Source organism: Ornithorhynchus anatinus, chromosome 2, assembly GCF_004115215.2.
Source record: "Ornithorhynchus anatinus isolate Pmale09 chromosome 2, mOrnAna1.pri.v4, whole genome shotgun sequence".
Classification (NCBI taxonomy): domain Eukaryota; kingdom Metazoa; phylum Chordata; class Mammalia; order Monotremata; family Ornithorhynchidae; genus Ornithorhynchus; species Ornithorhynchus anatinus.
This window is the reverse complement of record NC_041729.1, coordinates 171,354,100-171,373,370: the sequence shown is the minus strand read 5'-3', so window position 1 is coordinate 171,373,370 and position 19,271 is coordinate 171,354,100. Positions and strand designations below refer to the sequence as shown.

Genomic DNA, 19,271 nt, shown 5'->3' with positions numbered 1-19,271 from the left:
TCCTACTAGCAGAAAGTGAAGATTTGAAGAGCTAATTATTGAAAGTTAAGGAAAAGAGCAAAAGGATGGGCCTACATTTGAATGTGAAGAAAACAAAGATCTTGAAAACTGGAAGTTTTAACACATTTGTAGTGGATGGAGAGAAGATTGAAATAGTTGACAATTTCTCTCTCCTGAGATAGGTAATCAATAAGAAAAGAACTAGCAGTCAAGAAATATGCCAAAGATTAATGTTAGGAAGACTTGCTATGGAAAAGTCATGAAGCATGCTGATGAAACAATTTGCCACAAATATATAAATGGTCAATTCTATGATGTTTCCAGTGACAGTGTATGGATCTGAAAGCTGGACAGTGAAAGAACAGGATAGAAAGAACATCGATTCTTTTGAGATGTGGTTTTGGAGAAGGCTTTTGCAAATACCACGGCCTGCCTGAAAAACAAACCAATGGACTTTGGAGCAAATTAAGCAAAAGTGGTGTTTAACTCGATTTAGATTAGCATATTTTGGACATATAACCAGAAGGACTAATTCTCTAGAGAAAAGACTAATGCTAGGAAAAGTACAGGGAAAACATGGAAGAGACAGACCACCAGCTAGTTGGATAGAGACCGTAACAACAATAACGGAAGAACACTTATAAAGGTTGCAGATTATGGCAGGAGACAGGCCGTTCTAGAGAAAATTGATCCATAGAGAAAGAAACTACTCGACGACACTTGATAGTAATAATAAAGCCAGGAGGGCAGGGAAAGCATTTTAAGGATAAAACCAAGCCTCAGACAATGCTGCATCCCTGTTGAAAACTGAACATTAATGGCTGAAGACAGACCAGCCTGGCACATTGTTATCAAGGAGTGGTTCTCTGTGAACAAAACTTCATAAGGAATGAGAGGCAAGGAGGCAGAAGAGAAAAGAGAGCCAGGTGTTGCAAATATTAATCATGACAACACAATGAAGGACCTTATTAATGTCTGTCTCCTCCTTCTAGACTGTAAGCTCCTTGTGGGCAGGGAATGTGTCTTTTTATTGTTGCATTGTACTCTTCCAAGCACTTAGTACAGTGGGGTGCACACATTAAGCACTCAATAAATATGATCAAATGAATGAATGAATCTTTCCATTTCCATCGTGCAGCTGGAACTGTGGGTCCCTGATTGATCTATTTGGTCACACATGCATTCATAGGTGAATTTCATTCAGTTGTCTCTTCTTCGAATATGAAGGACAATTCTGTATATATTTCTGGAAAAGACTCACCCGCCTGGTTTTATACATAGCCCCATCCCCGGGGTCGCCTTTGAGGTGGCAGTAGAGACAGTGGCAGCTGGGAGTTCGGGGAGGAGGCAGAGATGGCTGACTGGAGTGCAAGATCAAGGAGGTACAGACCGCCTCCGCTCAGCCTTGCCTGCTCGTCCCCTTCCTGGCACAGCTGGCCAAATCTGCTCACGTGCCAGAAGGCGGGGGGTGGAGGGGAGGGGAAAGGTCAGGGTCCTCAAGCCTGACAGCAGAGGACCCCCCACCCCCGGGCCCCCTGCCCAGAACCTCTCCACCGCATTGCTCAACAAGGAGGTGGTGCAGGACAGACAGGAAGGGGCTACAGGTCGGGTTAAGAGCGAGACGGCTCAGAAAGGAGGAAGGACTGGAAAGGGATATGATTATGAAGTGATTCTGGGGCCCCCGGCTTGGGGGAGCAGGCCGGGAGAGGATAGAGCCTGAGGCCAAGGCTAACCTTCTGGGACTTCCAAGGGAGAGCCCAGGTCTGGGAATCAGAACCACATCTCTGCTCATTCTCTTCATCCCTGAGAGCCGTCAGGGAAACCCTGAGGGGAAGCAGGGGTCCAAGGCCTGCTTGGAGAAGCAGCGTGGCTCAGTGGAAAGAGCACGGGCTTTGGAGTCAGAGGTCATGAGTTTGAATCCCAGCTCTGCCACTTGTCAGCTGTGTGACCGTGGGCAAGTCATTTAACTTCTCTGTGCCTCAGTTACCTCATCTGTAAAATGGGGATTAAGACTGTGAGCCCCACGTGGTACATCCTGATTCCCCTGTGTCTACCCCAGCACTTAGAACAGTGCTTGGCACATAGTAAGCGCTTAACAAATACCAACATTATTAAGGCCAGAGGGGTGATGGGGGCAGCGGGGGGGTAGGAGGGAGCGGGTGAGAGGCCAGAGCCAGGAGGGACCAGAGCAACTCACAGTGAGCAGGTTGGATTTCGAGAAGTGAAGTGTGAGCGCTGAGTGTAGTGGGAAGGAGGTGTCTCTATGGTGGTGAGGAGTTTCTCTATGATATAGTTGTGAATGGACAACACCTGGAGGTTTTTGTAGGGTAGGGAGTTGAATGCAAAAACCTCTATAAAAATCATCCGGGGCAGCAGACAATAATAGTAATAATAATTATTATGATATTTGTTAAGCACTTACTATGTGCCATGCACTGTACTAAGCGCTGGGGTGGATACAAGATAATCAGGTCCCACATGGGACTCACAGTCTCAAGAAGGAGGGAGAACGTGTATTGAATCCCTAATCTGTAGATGAGGGAACTGAAACAAGAGAAGTGAAGTGACTTGCCTAATGTCACACAGCAGACAAGTCACAGAGACAAAATTAGAATCCAGATTTTCTGATCCCAGACCCATGCTCTTTCCACTAAGCCACGACTGCTTCTCAATCATTCAATGGCCTTTACTGAACACTTGGTGTGTGCAGAGCACTGTATTAAGTGTTTAGTGAGTACAATTCAATAGAGTAGGTAGACATGATCCCTGCCCACAAGGAGCTAAAAGTCTAGATTTGGAGACATACACTAAAACATATTACAGATAGAGGAAATGGCAGAGTATAAGGATCTGGACATAAGTGCTGTTGGGGTGAGGGTGGAATTAATATCAAATTGCTTAAGTGTACAGATCTGAATGCATAGATGATGCAGTGGAATGGTTGGGAAGGGAAAATGAGGGTTCATTCATTCAATCGTGTTTATTGAGCGCTAACTGTGGGCAGAGCATTGTACTAAGCATTTTGGAAAGTACAATTCAGCAACAGATAGGGACAATCCCTACCCAACAACGGGCTCACAGTCTAGAAGGGGGAGACAGACAAAAAACCAAAACAAGTACACAAGCATCATTACCATCAAAATAGATTAATAGAATTATAGAATTGGAGAAGCAGCATGGCTTAGTGGAAAGAATCTGGGCTTGGGAGTCAGAGGTCGAGGGTTCTTATCCCGCTTCTGCCACTTGTCAGCTATGTGACTTTGGGCAAGTCACTTAACTTCTCTGGGTCTCAGTTCTCTCATCTGTAAAATGGGGATGAAGTCTGTGAGCCCTACGTGGAACACCCTGATTTCCTGGTATCTACCCCAGCGCTTAGAACAGTGCTTTGCACATAGTAAGTGCTTAACAAATGCCATTAGTATTATTATTATTATAGATTATATAAACATCATTAATAAAATAGAGTAGTAAATATGTACAAATATACACAAGTGCTGTGGGGAGGGGAAGGGGGTAGAGCAGAGGGAGGGAGTAGGGGGAATGGGGAGGGTAGGAGGAACAGAGGAAAAGGGGGGCTCAGTCTGGGAGGGCCTCCTGTAGGAGGTGACCTCTCAATAGGACTTCGAAGAGGGGAAGAGAGCTAGTTTGCCAAGGGTGTAATCAGGGATGGCCTTTTGGAGATGTGATTTTAGGAGGGAAGATGAGGAATCCTGTTTTTGACATGTAAAGTTTGAGGTGTCTGTGGCACATCAAATAGAGATGTCCTGAAGGGAGGAAGAATGTGAGGCAGCAGAGAAGGAGAGAAATCAGGGTTGGTGATGTAGATTTGAGAATCATCTGTAAAGAGATGGCAGTATGGGAATTAGTTCTTCAAGGGGGTAGGTGTTGATGAAGAAAAGAAGGGGGCCCCAAACTGAGCCTTAAGGGACATTCATTCATTCATTCAATAACATTTATTGAGTGCTTACTGTGTGCAGAGCACGGTACCAAGTGCTTGGAAAGTACAATTCGGCAACAGATAGAGACAATCCCTGCCCAACAATGGGCTCACAGTCTAGAAGAGGGAGACGGACAACAAAACAAAACAAGTAGACAGACATCAATACCATAAAAATAGATAAGTAGTACCATAGATAAATGCACATTATTAATAAAATAAATAGGGCAATAAATATGTACAAATATATTCAAGTACTGTGGGGAGGGAGAGGGGGTAGAACAGAGGGAGGGAATAGGGGGAATGGGGAGGGGAGGAGGAGCAGAGGGAAGGGGAGGACTCAGTCTGGGAAGGCCTCCTGGAGGAGGTGAGCTCTCAGTAGGGCTTTGAAGAGGGGAAGAGAGTTAGTTTGGCGGATGTAAGCAGGGAGGGCATTCCAGGTCAGTGGTAGGATGTGGGACAGGGGTCGACGGCAGGACAGGCAGGAACGAGGCCTATATTTCATTCCACTACCCGGATTATCTTCCTACAGAAATGCTCTGGGCATGTCACTCCCCTCCTCAAAAATCTCCAGTGGTTGCCTATCAACCTTCACAGGAAGTAAAAACCCTCACTCTTGGCTTCAAAACTTTCCATCACCTGGCCCCATCCTACCTAACTCCCTTCTCTCCTTCTGCAATCCACCCCCTCCACTCTGCTCCTCTGCCACTAACCTCCTCATGGTACCTCGTTCTCGCATGTCTCGCCATCGACCCCTGGCCCACATCCTACCACTGACCGGAAATGTCCTCCCTCCTCACATCTGCCAAACTAACTCTCTTCCCCTCTTCAAAACCCTACTGAGAGGTCACCTCCTCCAGGAGGCCTTCCCAGACTGAGCCCTCCCTTTCCCTCTGCCCCTCCTCCCCTTCCCATTCCCCCTACTCCCTCCCTCTGCTCTACTCCCCTCCCCTCCCCACAGCACTTGTGTAGATTTGTATATATTGTTTACTACTCTATTTTATTAATGATGTGTATATGTATATATCTATGATTCTATTTATCTTGATGGTATTGATGCCTGACTTCTTATTTTGTTTTGTTGTCTGTCTCCCCCTTTTAGAATGTGAGCCTGTTGTTGAGCAGGGATTGTCTCTGTCTGTTGCCAAATTGTACATTCCAAGCACTTGGTACAGTAAGCCCTCAATAAATACGATTGAATGAATGAATGAATGAATGAATGAATGAATGAATGAATGAATGAATGAAGCTCAGTGAGGAGGTTGGCAGCACAGGAGCGGAGGGTGTGGTCTGGGCTGTAGGAAGAGAGAAGGGAGGTAACAAGGTGGTGGAGAGCTTTGAAGCCAATAGTGAGGAGATTTTGCTTCATGCAAAGGTTAACAGGCAACCACTGGAGATTTTTGAGGAGAGGAGTGACATGCCCAGAGTATTTCTGCAGAAAGATAATCTGGGCAGCAGAGTGAAGTATAGACTGAAGCGGAGAGAAACAGAAGGATGGGAGATCAGAAAGGAGGATGATGCAGTAGTCCAATCGGGATATTATGAGAGATTGTACCAGCAAGGTAGCAGTTTGGGTGGAGAGGAAAGGGTGGATCTTGGAGATGGTGTGAAGGTGAGACCAGCAGGTTTTGGTGACGGATTGGATGTGTGGGCTGAATGAGAGAGCAGAGTCAAGGATGACATCGAGGTTACAGCTTGTGAGACGGGAAGAATGGTAGTGCTGTCCACAGTGATGGGAAAGTCAGGGAGAGGACAAGGTTTGGGAGAGAAGATAGGAGCTCAAGTCTTGGATATGTTGAGTTTTAGGTGGTGGGCAAACATACAGGTGGAGATGTCCTGAAGGCAGGAGGAGATATGAGCCTGGAGGAAGGGGAGAGAACAGGAGAGGAGATGCAGATTTGGGTGTCATTTGCGTAGCGATGGTAATTGAAACCATGGGAGCGAATGAATTCACCAAAGGAGTGAGTATAGATGGAGAACAGAAGGGGACCAAGAACTGACCCCTGAGGAACCCCTACAGTTAGGGGATGGGAGGGGGAGGAGGAGCCCGTGAAGGAGACAGAGAATGAGCAGCCAGAGAGATAAGAGGAGAACCAGGAGAGGATGGAGTCTGTGAAGCCAAGGTGAGATAAAGTGTGGAGGAGAAGGGGATGGTCAACCGTGTCAAAGGCTTCTGAGCAGTGGAGGAGGGTTAGGATAGAGTAGGAGCCATTGGATTTGTCAAGAAGGAGGTTATTGGTGACTTTGAGAGGGCAGTTATGGTGAAGGGGATGGAAGCCAGATTGGAAGGCTCAGGGAAGGCCCCAGGTCCTCACAGAGAAACACTAAGCTTGGCTCTCATGCTGCCCTTCTCTGGAACATCACTCTCTGAACCACCAGTCTCTAGGCCACTAGGCCCTTGGCTGCCTGCCTCTGGGCCTTCAGTCTCTGCGCTACCATCCCTACATCTCTACTCTGTTTCTGGGTCACAAATCTCTGTGCCACTGTTTCTGAACCACTTGTCTCTACTCTGGCAGTTGCTGGGTCACCAGTCTCTGTGCCACTATCTCGGTGGTCTCTTCTCTGCCAATCTCTGAATCATCAGTCTCTACACCACCATCTCTGCAGCACTGGATTCCGCTCTGCCTGTCTCTGGGCCACCAGTATCTGCGCCATCATCTCTGTCTCACTGGTCTCTGAGCTGGTGGCCCCTGAGCTAGGGACGGGTCCCAGCTCAGATTTCTCTGCTATGCCAGGTCGTTCCATCTGGGTTCAGGCCAAGGCAAACCAGAGGAGATATGCAAACTTACTCCAGGAGGGGAATTGTCCACCACCCTATTCCATCCCAGTCCAATCCTGCTCCCTGCCTGCTCCAAGTCTGCTTCCTGCTTGCTCTGAGCTCCAGGGCACTTGGGAGAAAAGGGATTCAAGAAGGAGGAGGGAGCCAGGAAGTTCCAAGTCCTGGAAACTTGCAGTCTCAGGAACCAGGAATCAGGGAGGGACGATGCCCTCTGTTGTGGCGAAGAGACTGGTCATAGCTGTGGCCGTGGTCGAGCTGGTGTCCTCCCTGGGGATAAATGGCTTCATACTGGCCGTGAATGTCCTGGACTGGGTGAGGGGAAGCCAGCTGACCTCCTGCGACCTGCTGCTGAGTGGCCTTAGCGGCTCCCAGCTCTGCCGGCAGTGGTTCCTGATGCTGGACTGCTTCACTGTCTGCGGGTACCTGACCATGTCCCCGCTGGAGGATTGGGCCACCACTGTACTCTGGCAGCTCACGAGCCAGGCCAGCCTCTGGCTCGCCGCCTGCCTCAGCCTCCTCTATTTCCTGAAGATTGGCACCTTCACCCACCCTGGGTTCATGTGGCTGAAATGCAGGGTGCCCAGGCTGGGGCTGCAGCTGCTTCTGGGCTCCTTGCTGGTTTCTGCCGTCTCCACCCTCACCCTGCTGCTGGTGGCCTCCAAGGCAGCACCCTGGGGAGCCTTCCAGGGAGAGTCCAGGAACTTCTCATACCTGCTAGACTGGAGAAGGAAGTCAAACATCTACCTCCCTCTGCTCCTGAGCCTGCAGTTCCTTCTGCCGCTGTCCATCTTTCTGGTCTCCATTTCCCTGCTGGTCAGGTCCCTGCTGAGACACGTCAGGCACATGGGCTTCCTCGCCACCGGCCATGGGGACCCCAGCACCAAGGCCCACATCACTGCCACCAAGACTCTGGTGGCCTTCCTCTTCTTCTACCTTCTGTTTGTGATCACCAACTTCCTTTTATTCGCCCTGGACTACCCCAGCAGCCCAGGAGCATTTTCCACCAACCTGGTGCTCATGGGCGCCTGTGCCTCGGGAAATGGCATCTTCCTGGTCCTGGGTAACAGCAAGCTGAGGAAGGCAGCAGAGGTACTGGTCACATGGGCCACCAGCCCCCTGCGGAGACCCTTGGGGGTGACAGTGGCAGCGGCTCCATCCACTGCCTAAAGGGAGCCTGAGGCTTGCAGCTGAGAGTGTCCTGTAAGGATGTCAACAGACTGGGATCCCCACAGATCAAGATCTCCATGGACCAGACTTCCCATGACCCAGGCTCTCAGCTGGACCGAGCTCTCGTTCAGAACAGACTCCCCATGGATCAGGCTTCCTGCCAGACCAAGCTGTCATCCAGATTGGACTTCCCATGAACCAGGGTCTCTGCCAGACCAAACTGTCCACCGACCTGACTCCTTATGGTCCAGACACTCACCTGGACAAAACTCTCCAAGGACCGGAATGGACTCTCCACCAGACCAAGCTCTCAGCTGGACTGGACTCCCCATGGCCCAGGCTCTCTCCCAGTTCAAGCTCTCCACAGACTGGACTCCCTCTGTCCCAGCCTCTCCATAGACTGGACTCTCCGTTGGACCAAGTTCTGGGTCTCAGTGACGCACCTCAGCTCCACCTAATGGACTTCTCTGCTGAAGAGGGCAGGAGGGCTGTCCCCCTAAATTTTTTCACTTTGTGTGATTAGAGAAAGATAGGCTCTAAGCACTTCTTTCTTCTCTTTACCAAACTGGACAACATTGCCCTGACTCTCTTGGCCAGAAAGCATGAGGATGAGGGCAAGAGGTGCCCCTGGAATCTGTTACAGTGCAAGAGAAAAAAGCAAAGTTCAACTGTAAACCACCTGATGGAGGTAGTAACATATCCAGATGTGTTGTTTTCAACCATCTGTTATCACGATTCCTAAAAACTCCAGACCCAGAGGTTCCTTGCTGAAATTCATAGGCAGGTCCCAACAGCACTCTAAGATCCAAGAAAGCCCGATTGGGGTCTTAAGTGGTCAGAGGCTGTTGGAATTCCCTGCCAAGGGATGCTTGCTGGTTCCAGAGGATGAATTCCCCTTCATTTCCAAATCAATATATCTCTGTATCAACACCAAAAGAGACAAGGTGCCGTGTGTTTGTGTGTGTGTAACTGTGCATGGATGTTTATACTAGTGTGCACGTAATTGTATGTTTATATGATTGTGCATTTAATTAGGGGTGTGTGGGAGGGAGTGCATATGTGTGTAGTTGTATTGGGTGTTTACATGAGTGTACATGTAATTGTGGGTGTGTGAAAGTGTGTGTGTGTGTGTGTTTGTGTGTGTGTGTGTATGTGTGTATAGAGAAGAATCTCCTTACAAAGTTGACCAAACTGAAATTTTGCCAGTTTTGAATAAAAATAATTTTTTTCCAGTTAGTTATAGTGTTTTTTCTATGATATCTGTTAAGCACTTGCTGTGTGACAGGCACTGTACTAAGCACTGGAGTAGACACAAGCTAATCAGGTTGGACATATCCTACATGGGGCTCACAGTCTTAATCCTCATTTTGCACTTGAGGGTGACTGAGGCCCAGAGAAGTGAAGTGACGTGCCCAAGGTCACACAGCAGAAAAGTGGCCAAGCTGGGGTTAGAACAAGGTCTTCTGATTCCCAGACCCAAGCTCCTTCCACTAGGGCATGCTGTTTTATTAAAAACTTTTTATGTGCCAAATACCATTCTAAGCAGTGGGGTAGATAGATGGGAAATAGATCCGAAATGGTCCCTGTCCTACATGGGGCTCTGAGTCAAGTTCACAATGAAGCTCTTTTGTTTGTTTGACTTTCACTGACAGCAGTAGGGGCAAGGGCCCCCTGGTTCAGCCCCATAGATGACCAAACCCCCAACACCTCCTGATCCAACCCAGCTGTGGGTTCAGGGGAGAGAGCCTTGGGTGGGGGTTGAGGAGATATTTTAGGGCTAGCAAGCCTGATGGTTTAAATTTTATTGAGGAAATAGGTGGCAAGCTCATTAGGGTCAAGAGATAGAGGAGTTGAGAAAATGGGGTCAAGAAAGGAGTTAAATCTGAAACAGCTGATGTGAGTATGGGGCATGGAAGTCAATAAAATACAATTTGGGGTACTGAAACTGAATTAGTATTGGGGGGATCCTGGAAGGTACAAAAGTATTAGGTGGGGCAGTTCTTGTAGAGGAAAATAAAGAGCCAAGGGCAGGGTGGTGGGACAGATCAGTTCCCAGGAGCAACACAGCAGTAAATAAAACACAAAAGGATCATGGGCTCAGGAAGTACAATGGATGAGGAGAAGAGAGCTGTCACAAGACCAGATAATCCCACATTTTAAAATATTTGTTTAACTCTTACTATATGCCAGGCACTGAGAAGCAGCGTGGCTCAGTGGAAAGAGCCCGGGCTTTGGAGTCAGAGGTCATGGGTTCAAATCCCGGCTCTGCCACTTGTCAGCTGTGTGACTGTGGGCAAGTCACTTAACTTCTCTGGGCCTCAGTTACCTCATCTGTAAAATGGGGATTAAGACTGTGAGCCCCACGTGGGACAACCTGATTCCCCTGTGTCTACCCCAGTGCTTAGAACAGTACTCTGCACATAGTAAGCGCTTAACAAATACCAACATTATTATTATTACTAAAGCACTGGGGTAGATACAAGTCCTTTTCCCACATAGGACTCAGTCTTAATCCTGATTTTACAGATTTTTACTGATTTTTAACTGAGGCAAAGAGAAGTTAAGTGAGTTGCCTAAGCTCACACAGCACTCAAGTGGCAAAGCCAGAATTAAAATCCAGGTCCTCTGGCTCCTAGGCCTGGACTCTTTCCACAGGGAGGGAGTAATCTTGTGGCGGGGTCAGAAAAATTGCCCCCTTTCTCCATATGATAACTAGTGGTTCCCTCCAAGCACAGAGGTGTACTTGCTGATCTGGCCATGACCTTTTGCTGGAGTCCCTCGAGGTTCAGTTCTGGGTCCCCTTCTATTCTCCATCTAAACCCACTCCCTTGGAGAACTCATTTGCTCTCATGACTTCAAATACCATCTCAGAGACAGATGATTCTCAAATCTACATCTCCAGCCCTGGTTTCTCTCCTTCACTGCAGGCTCACATTCCTCCTGCCTTCAAGACACCTCGACCTGGATGTCCCATCGACACCACACACTTAACATGTCCAAAGAAGATCTCATCTTCACACCCAAACCCTGTCCTCCCACCTGACTTTCCTAATACTCTAAACAACACAACCATTCTGTCTCACAAGCCCATGACCTTGGCGATGTGTATAACCTAACCGAAAAAAAAAACCCTCTCTTGTCACTATGGCTTCCATCAGTTATTACCCCATCTCCCTCCTACTATTTCCCTCTAAACTTTTTGAAAGAGTTGTTTACTCCCTGGCTGTCTCCACTTCCTCTCCAATTGACTCCTTGATCCCCTCCAATCTGGCTTCCATCCCGCCCCACCTCTCTCCCCCGCGGGACCTAGTCGCTTCGCGGCCTTGCCCGCTCGAAGGACCCGCTGGGGCGTTTGGGCCGGTGCGCGCGGGCCGCCCCCCGACGCGTCTCCGGTCCCTCCCTCGGCTGAGGGGTCCAGGTCGGGTCCCAGGCGCCGGGGTGGCGTTCCGCGGACCCGGCCTCCACCTGTCGTGTGTCCCCGCTGCCGAGGCGGGTGGCAGTTTTTTCACACCAAGGGTCAGAAATGTGTGCGGAGATTTTCGGCGACGCGTTTTTTGGTGGGACTTAGTCTCTGGCGCGACCTCTCTGAGGGTGTCCTCCGTGAGCCGGGAGCAGCGAGGAGCGGGTCCTACCCCCGCCTGGCAGCCCGGGCTGCCCAGAGCTCTAGACCCTCCTCTGCCTGGACGCTGTCGGCCGACCCGCTTCCTGATGGCCTAGGGTGTCGGAGGTCCCCGCCGGGGCGGAGAGTGGCCGGGGGGCTGTGTGCGGGGTAGGTGGCTGTGTGTGTGTGTGTGTGTGGGCCTGTGACCCGTTCGTCCCAGCGCGAGCCGGCTTCCCCACCACCACCACCACCACCACCCCTGCCCCCGCCGCCCCACCTCTCTCCCCCGCCCTCCTCACCTCCGCCAAACTGATTCTCTTTCCCTCTTCAAAACCTTACTTAAAAATCACCTCCTCCAAGAGGCCTTCCCAGACTGAGCTCCTCTTCCCCCTCTACTCCCTCTGCCTTCCCCCCTTTACCTCTCCGCAGCTAAAGCCTCATTTTCCCCTTTTCCCTCTGCTCCTCCACCTCTCCCTTCCCATCCCCACAGCACTGTACTCGTCCGCTCAACTGTATATATTTTCGTTACCCTATTTATTTTGTTAATGAATTGTACATCGCCTTGATTCTATTTAGTTGCCATTGTTTTTACGAGATGTTCTTCCCCTCGACGCTGTTTAGTGCCATTGTTCTCGTCTGTCCGTCTCCCCCGATTAGACTGTAAGCCCGTCAAACAGCAGGGACTGTCTCTATCTGTTGCCGACTTGTTCATCCCAAGCGCTTAGTACAGTGCTCTGCACATAGTAAGCGCTCAATAAATACTATTGAATGAATGAATGAATGAATGAATTCTCCCCACAGAAACATCCCTCTCTAAGATAACCAGTGACCTTCTTCTGGTCAACTCTGATGGTTTCTAATCCATCCTAATCCTTTTAGACCTCTCAGATGCCTTCAACACTGTAGACCACCCCCTTCTCCTTGAAATTTTATCCAACCATGGCTTCACTGCCTGTCCTTGCTTGGTTCTCCTATCTCTCTAATCCCGGCTCTGCCACTTGTCAGCTGTGTGACTTCTCGGTGCCTCAGTTATCTCATCTGTAAAATGGGGATTAAGAATGTGAGCCTCATTTGGAAAAACCTGGTAACCTTGTATCTACTCAAGTGCTTTGAACAGTGCTTGACACATAGTAAGTGCTTAACAAATACCATCATTATCATCATCTGACAACTCCTTCTCATTTTCTTTTGCTGGCCTCTTCCTCTGCCTCCCACCCTTGGACACAGGGTGGCAGGGGGTGGGGGTGGGGACGAGGGGTCTCTCAAGGCTCAGTTCCCTACACCCACTCCCTCGGATTACTCATTCACTCCCATGGTTTCCAGCACCATCTCTATGCAGTTGATTTCCAAATCTACATCTGCAGCCCTGATCTCTCTTCTTTTCTGCAATCTCACATTTCCTCCTGCCTTTAGGACATCTCCACTTGGATGTCCTGCCAATAGAGAAGCAGCGTGTCTAGGGAAGCAGCGTGGCTAGAGAAGCAGCGTGGCTCAATGGAAAGAGCCCGGGCTTGGGAGTCAAGAGTCATGAGTCCGAATCTCAGCTCTGCCACTTGTCAGCTGTGTGACTGTGGGCAAGTCACTTCACTTCTCTGTGCCTCAGTTCCCTAATCTGTAAAATGGGGATTAAGACTGTGAACCTCACCTGGGACAACCTGATGACCCTGTATCTCCCCCAGGGCTTAGAACAGTGCTCTGCACATAGTAAGCATTTAACGAATACCAACATTATTAGTATTATTATTAGAGAAGCAGCGTGGCTCAGTGGAAAGAGCCAGAGCTTGGGAGTCAGGGGTCATGAGTTTGAATCTTGGCTCTGCCACTTGTCAGCTGTGTGACTGTGGGAAAGTCACTTCACTTCTCTGTGCCTCAGTTCCCTAATCTGTAAAATGGGGATTAAGACTGTGAACCTCACCTGGGACAACCTGATGACCCTGTATCTCCCCCAGGGCTTAGAACACTGCTAAGTGTAACAGTGCTAACAGTATAAGCACACAGTAAGCACTTAACAAATACCAACATTATTATTATTACCTCAAACTAAATATGCTCAAAACTGAACTCCTTATCTTCCCACCCAAACCCGTCCTTCCACTATCTTTCTCATCACTGTAGACAATACCACTATCCTCCCTATCTCACAAGCCCATATCTTGATATTGTCCTTCTCTCATCTCTCTCATTAGAGTCACATATTCAATCTATCACCAAATCCTTTTGGTTCAACTTTCCCAACATTGTTAAAATCCACCCTTTCCTCTACATTCAAACTACTACCACACTGATCCAACCACTTATAGTAAGCGCTTAACAAATACCAACATTATATTATTATTATTATTATTATTATTATTATTATTATTATCTTATCCAGCCTTGACTACCGCATCAGCCTCCTTGCTGACCTCCTGTCTCTTCTCACTCCAGTCAATACTTCACTCAGCTGCATGGATCATTTTTCTACAAAACCATGCAGTCCATCTTTTTCCACTCTTCAAGAACCTCCAATGGCTGTCCATCTACCCCCCGCATCAAACAGAGACTCCTTATCGATGGCTTTAGAGCACTCAGTTAGTTTGTCCCAGCCTACCTCACCTCACTGATCTCCTACTTCAGCCTAGCCCGCCCACTTTGCTCCTCGAGCACAAGCTTACTCAACGTGCCCTGATCTTGTCTAACTCACTACTGACCCCTCTTCCACATCCTCCCCCTAGCCCGGAGTTCCCTCCCCCTCCACATGTCCCAGGCCACCACTCTCCCCTCCTTCAAAGCATTATGAAGGTCACGTCTTCTCCAAGAGGTCTTCTCCGATTAAGAAGCAGCATGCCGTAGTGGAAAGAGCATGGGCCTGGGAGTCAGAAAGTCATGGATTCTAATTCCGACTCCACCACTTGTCTGCTGTGTGACCTTGGGCAAGTCACTTCACTAGGCCTCAGTTATCTCATCTGTAAAATGGGGATTAAGATTGTAAGCCCCATGTGGGACAGGGACTGTGTCCAACCCAATTTACTTGTATCCACTCCAGCGCTTAGTACAGTGTGTGGATCATGGTAAGCAATTAACAAATATCATCATTATTATTATTATTTTTCCCCAACTCCTGTTCCCTTCTGTGTCACCTCTGCCCTTTGATCTGTGACCTTTGGGCATTTGAGTCACCAGACCGTCAACCCCACAGCACTCATGTACATACCTTTAAATTACATACTGTAAATTACTTATTACTTATTACTTATTAAATTAAATTACTTATTACTTATGTATACGTTTCCCTCTCTGGATTGTAAGCTCATAGCCTTTGAGCTCATTGTGGGCAGGGACTGCCAGTGTTTATTGTTGTATTGTTCTTTCCCAAGCACTCAATACAGTGCTCTGCACATAGTAATAATAATTGTTAAGCCCTCACTACGTGCAGAGCACTGTTCTAAGCGCTGGGGAAGATACAGAGGAATGAGGTTGTCCCACGTGAGGCTCACAGTCTTCATCCCCATTTTACAGATGAGGGAACTGAGACACAGAGAAGTGAAGTGACTTGCCCACAGTCACACAGCTGACAGGGGGCAGAGTCGGGATTTAAATTCGACTGAATGAATGGGCAGGGAACGTGTCCACTAATCCTGTTCCCCAAGTGCTTAGTCTAATGCTTTGCTCATAGTAAGCACTCGACAAATACCATCAATTGATTGATTGCTACCACATTAATCCAGGAATTTATCCTAACTTGCCTTGATTTCTGCATCAGCCTCCTTTCTGACCTCACAGCCTTCTGCCTCACCCAACTTGTCCAGACTTCACTCTGCTGCCCAGATCATTTTTCTACCTAACCATTCAGTTCATGTTTACCCATCCTCAAGAGCTTCCAGTAGTTGCCCATTCCCCTCTACCTCAAATAGAAACTCCTTAACATCAGCTTTAAAGCACTTGATCACCTTTCCCTCTTCTACCTTTACCTCCCTGATTTTCTACTGTAGTCCAGCTCTCACACTTCACTCCTTTAATGCCAACCTCACTACTCCACCTTGCTATTCTCCTTCTACAACCCAGCCCACATACTTCACTCCTCTAATGCTAACCTTCTCACTATGCCTTGATCTGGCCGCCGAGCCCTAGTCCGCCTCTCGCCTCTGGCCTCCCTCGTTAGATCCGACAATTACTATCCCCGCCCTCAAAGTCTTATTGAGGACACACCTCCTCAAAGAGGCCTTCTCAGAATAAGCCCCTCCTTTCATCTTCTCCCACTCCCTTCTGCATTGCCCTGACTTGCTCCCTATGTTCTTTCCCCCTTCCAGCCCCACAGCACTTATATACATATCTGTAATGTATTTATTTGTCTCGACATCTGTCTCCCCTCTAGATTGTAAGATCTTGAGGGCAGGGAATGTGTCTGTTTATTGTGGTACTGTGCTCTCCCAAGCACTCTGTTCAGTGCTCTGCACACAGTAAGGACTCAATAAAATATAATTGAATGAATGAATGAACCTATTCACTGTACCTCAGTCTCATCTACCTCACCATTGACCTCTTGCTCTTACCCTGCTTCTGGCTTGGAACGCCCTCCCTCTTCATATTTGACAGATGATCACTCTCCCCAACTTCAAAATATTTTTGAAGACACATTCCCTAGAGACCTTACCTGACTAAACTCTCATATTCTCTTCTCCCACTCCCTTCTGTGCCACCCTTGCGATTGGATTTACACCCTATATTCACCCATCCCTCAGCACTTATGTATACATCTGTAACTATAAGCTTGTTATGGGCAGGGAGCATGTCTTCTAACTCTGTTATATTGTACTCTTCCAAGTGCTTACTACAGTGTTCTGTGTAAGTGCTCAGTAAATATAGTTGATTGACTGACCATGCAGAATCTCGACCAGGGACTACCCCAAAATATGCAGACTCACCTCAGGGACACCCCAGACCAGCCAGAGTGAAGTCAGAGATGAGGAAGTCCACCTTCAGGGTAAAGCCAGAGAGGGGCAGGGGATGTTGAAGGGGTTGGCACAGGGCTTGGTGAGCTCTGGCCTGGGGCCAGCCAGAAACCTACACTGCTTTGGATCTCCTGTTGGGTGCCTCTTGAAACTGCCAACCCTTTCATTCATTCATTCATTCAATAGTATTTATTGAGCGCTTACTATGTGCAGAGCACTGTACTAAGCGCTTGGGATGAACAAGTCGGCAACAGATAGAGACAGTCCCTGCCGTTTGACGGGCTTACAGTCTAATCGGGGGAGACGGACAGACAAGAACAATGGCAATAAACAGCGTCAAGGGGAAGAACATCTCGTAAAAACAATGGCAACTAAATAGAATCAAGGCGATGTACAATTCATTAACAAAATAAATAGGGTAACGAAAATATATACAGTTGAGCGGACGGGTACAGTGCTGTGGGGATGGGAAGGGAGAGGTGGAGGAGCAGAGGGAAAAGGGGAAAATGAGGCTTTAGCTGCGGAGAGGTAAAGGGGGGATGGCAGAGGGAGTAGAGGGGGAAGAGGAGCTCAGTCTGGGAAGGCCTCTTGGAGGAGGTGATTTTTAAGTAAGGTTTTGAAGAGGGAAAGAGAATCAGTTTGGCGGAGGTGAGGAGGGAGGGTGTTCCAGGACCGCGGGAGGACGTGACCCGGGGGTCGACGGCGGGATAGGCGAGACCGAGGGACGGCGAGGAGGTGGGCGGCAGAGGAGCGGAGCGTGCGGGGTGGGCGGTAGAAAGAGAGAAGGGAGGAGAGGTAGGAAGGGGCAAGGTGATGGAGAGCCTTGAAGCCTAGAGTGAGGAGTTTTTGTTTGGAGTGGAGGTCGATAGGCAACCACTGGAGTTGTTTAAGAAGGGGAGTGACATGCCCAGATCGTTTCTGCAGGAAGATGAGCCGGGCAGCGCAGTGAAGAATAGACCGGAGCGGGGCGAGAGAGGAGGAAGGGAGGTCAGAGAGAAGGCTGACACAGTAGTCTAGCCGGGATATAACGAGAGCCCGTAATAGTAAGGTAGCCGTTTGGGTGGAGAGGAAAGGGCGGATCTTGGCGATATTGTAGAGGTGAAACCGGCAGGTCTTGGTAACGGATAGGATGTGTGGGGTGAACGAGAGGGACGAGTCAAGGATGACACCGAGATTGCGGGCCTGCGGGACGGGAAGGATGGTCGTGCCATCCACGGTGATGGAGAAGTCTGGGAGCGGACCGGGCTTGGGAGGGAAGATGAGGAGCTCAGTCTTGTTCATGTTGAGTTTTAGGTGGCGGGCAGACATCCAGGTGGAGACGTCCCGGAGGCAGGAGGAGATGCGAGCCTGAAGGGAGGGGGAGAGGACAGGGGCGGAGATGTAGATCTGCGTGTCATCTGCGTAGAGATGGTAGTCAAAGCCGTGAGAGCGAATGAGTTCACCGAGGGAGTGAGTGTAAATGGAGAACAGAAGAGGGCCAAGAACTGACCCTTGAGGAACTCCAACAGTTAAAGGATGGGAGGGGGAGGAGGCTCCAGCGAAGGAGACCAAGAATGACCGGCCAGAGATGTAAGAGGAGAACCAGGAGAGGACAGAGTCCGTGAAGCCAAGGTGAGATAAGGTATGGAGGAGGAGGGGATGGTCGACAGTGTCAAAGGCAGCAGAGAGGTCAAGGAGGATCAGAATGGAGTAGGAGCCATTGGATTTGGCAAGAAGGAGGTCACGGGTGACCTTAGAGAGAGCAGTCTCGGTAGAGTGGAGGGGACGGAAGCCAGATTGGAGGGGGTTTAGGAGAGAATGGGAGTTAAGGAATTCTAGGCATCGATCGTAGACGACTCGTTCTAGGATTTTGGAAAGGAAGGGTAGTAGGGAGATAGGACGATAACTGGAGGGGGAAGTGGGGTCAAGAGCGGGTTTTTTTAGGATGGGGGAGACGTGGGCATGTTTGAAGGCAGAGGGGAAGGAGCCCTTGGAGATTGAGTGGTTAAAAATAGAAGTTAAGGAAGGTAGGAGGGCAGGGGCGATGGTTTTAAGAAGGTGAGAGGGAATGGGGTCCGAGGCGCAGGTGGAGGGGGTGGCACTTGCGAGGAGGGAGGAGATCTCCTCTGAGGATACTGCAGGGAAGGATGGGAAAGTAGGGGAGGGGGTTGGTGGGGGGGAGGGGAGAGGCGGAGGGGTGACTTTGGGGAGCTCAGACCTGATCGTGTTGATTTTCGTGAGGAAATAGGTGGCCAGATCATTGGGGGTGAGAGATGGGGGACCCCTATCTCTCTGCTCTGATTAACTGCCATATCATTCACTGGCAAACCTGAAACCATTAGGGGGGACACCCCCAAATCTTCCCCAGACCCCGCTCCCTCCTAGCCCAACATCTACTCTCTCTCATTATTCTCAGCTGTCTATCAAGATAACTCAGATCAGGTTTTGAAATCCACCTCTTCCATCTTGCTCTTCCAATGACATCCCTTCATACCTTATAAAAACACTTGTGTCCACCCTTCTTCCCTGAATGCTCTCTTTAACAGCTCACTCTGATGACTCCTTCCCCTGTGCTTTCAAACATGTTCAGAGGTCTTCTAACCTAAGAAAACCATCTCTCTGTTTTGTTGTCTGTCTCCTCCTTTTAAACTGTGAGCCCGTTGTTGGGCAGGGATTGTCTCTAACTGTTCCTGAATTGTACACTCCAAGCACTTAGTACAGTACTCTGCACACAGTAAGCACTAAATAAATACGATTGAATGAATGAATCTCTCAACCCACTGCACTACCCTGCTATTGCCCCATCTTCCCCTTACTATTTCTGTCCAACTCCTTGAACAGATTGACAACACCTACCGCCTTCACTTCCTCTCCTTC

The 19,271-nt window shown here is 49.1% G+C and overlaps 1 protein-coding gene across 1 annotated transcript; it reads left to right on the top strand.

Annotated features, from left to right (window-relative positions):
- Nucleotides 1-6,920: 6,920 nt before the first annotated feature.
- LOC114805705 (taste receptor type 2 member 7-like) lies at nt 6,921-8,080 on the top strand. The gene is made up of 2 exons (XM_029047537.1): nt 6,921-7,805; nt 7,949-8,080. The coding sequence occupies exons 1-2, from the start codon at nt 6,921-6,923 to the stop codon at nt 8,078-8,080; spliced, it is 1,017 nt and encodes a 338-aa protein (XP_028903370.1).
- Nucleotides 8,081-19,271: the final 11,191 nt, after the last annotated feature.

Coding starts and splice junctions, on each gene's coding strand:
- LOC114805705 (XM_029047537.1), top strand. CDS start 6,921: ATGCCCTCTGTTGTGGCGAAGAGACTGGTCATAGCTGTGGCCGTGGTC. Junction 7,806..7,948: donor AGCTGAGGAAGGCAGCAGAG/GTACTGGTCACA, acceptor GGATCCCCACAG/ATCAAGATCTCCATGGACCA.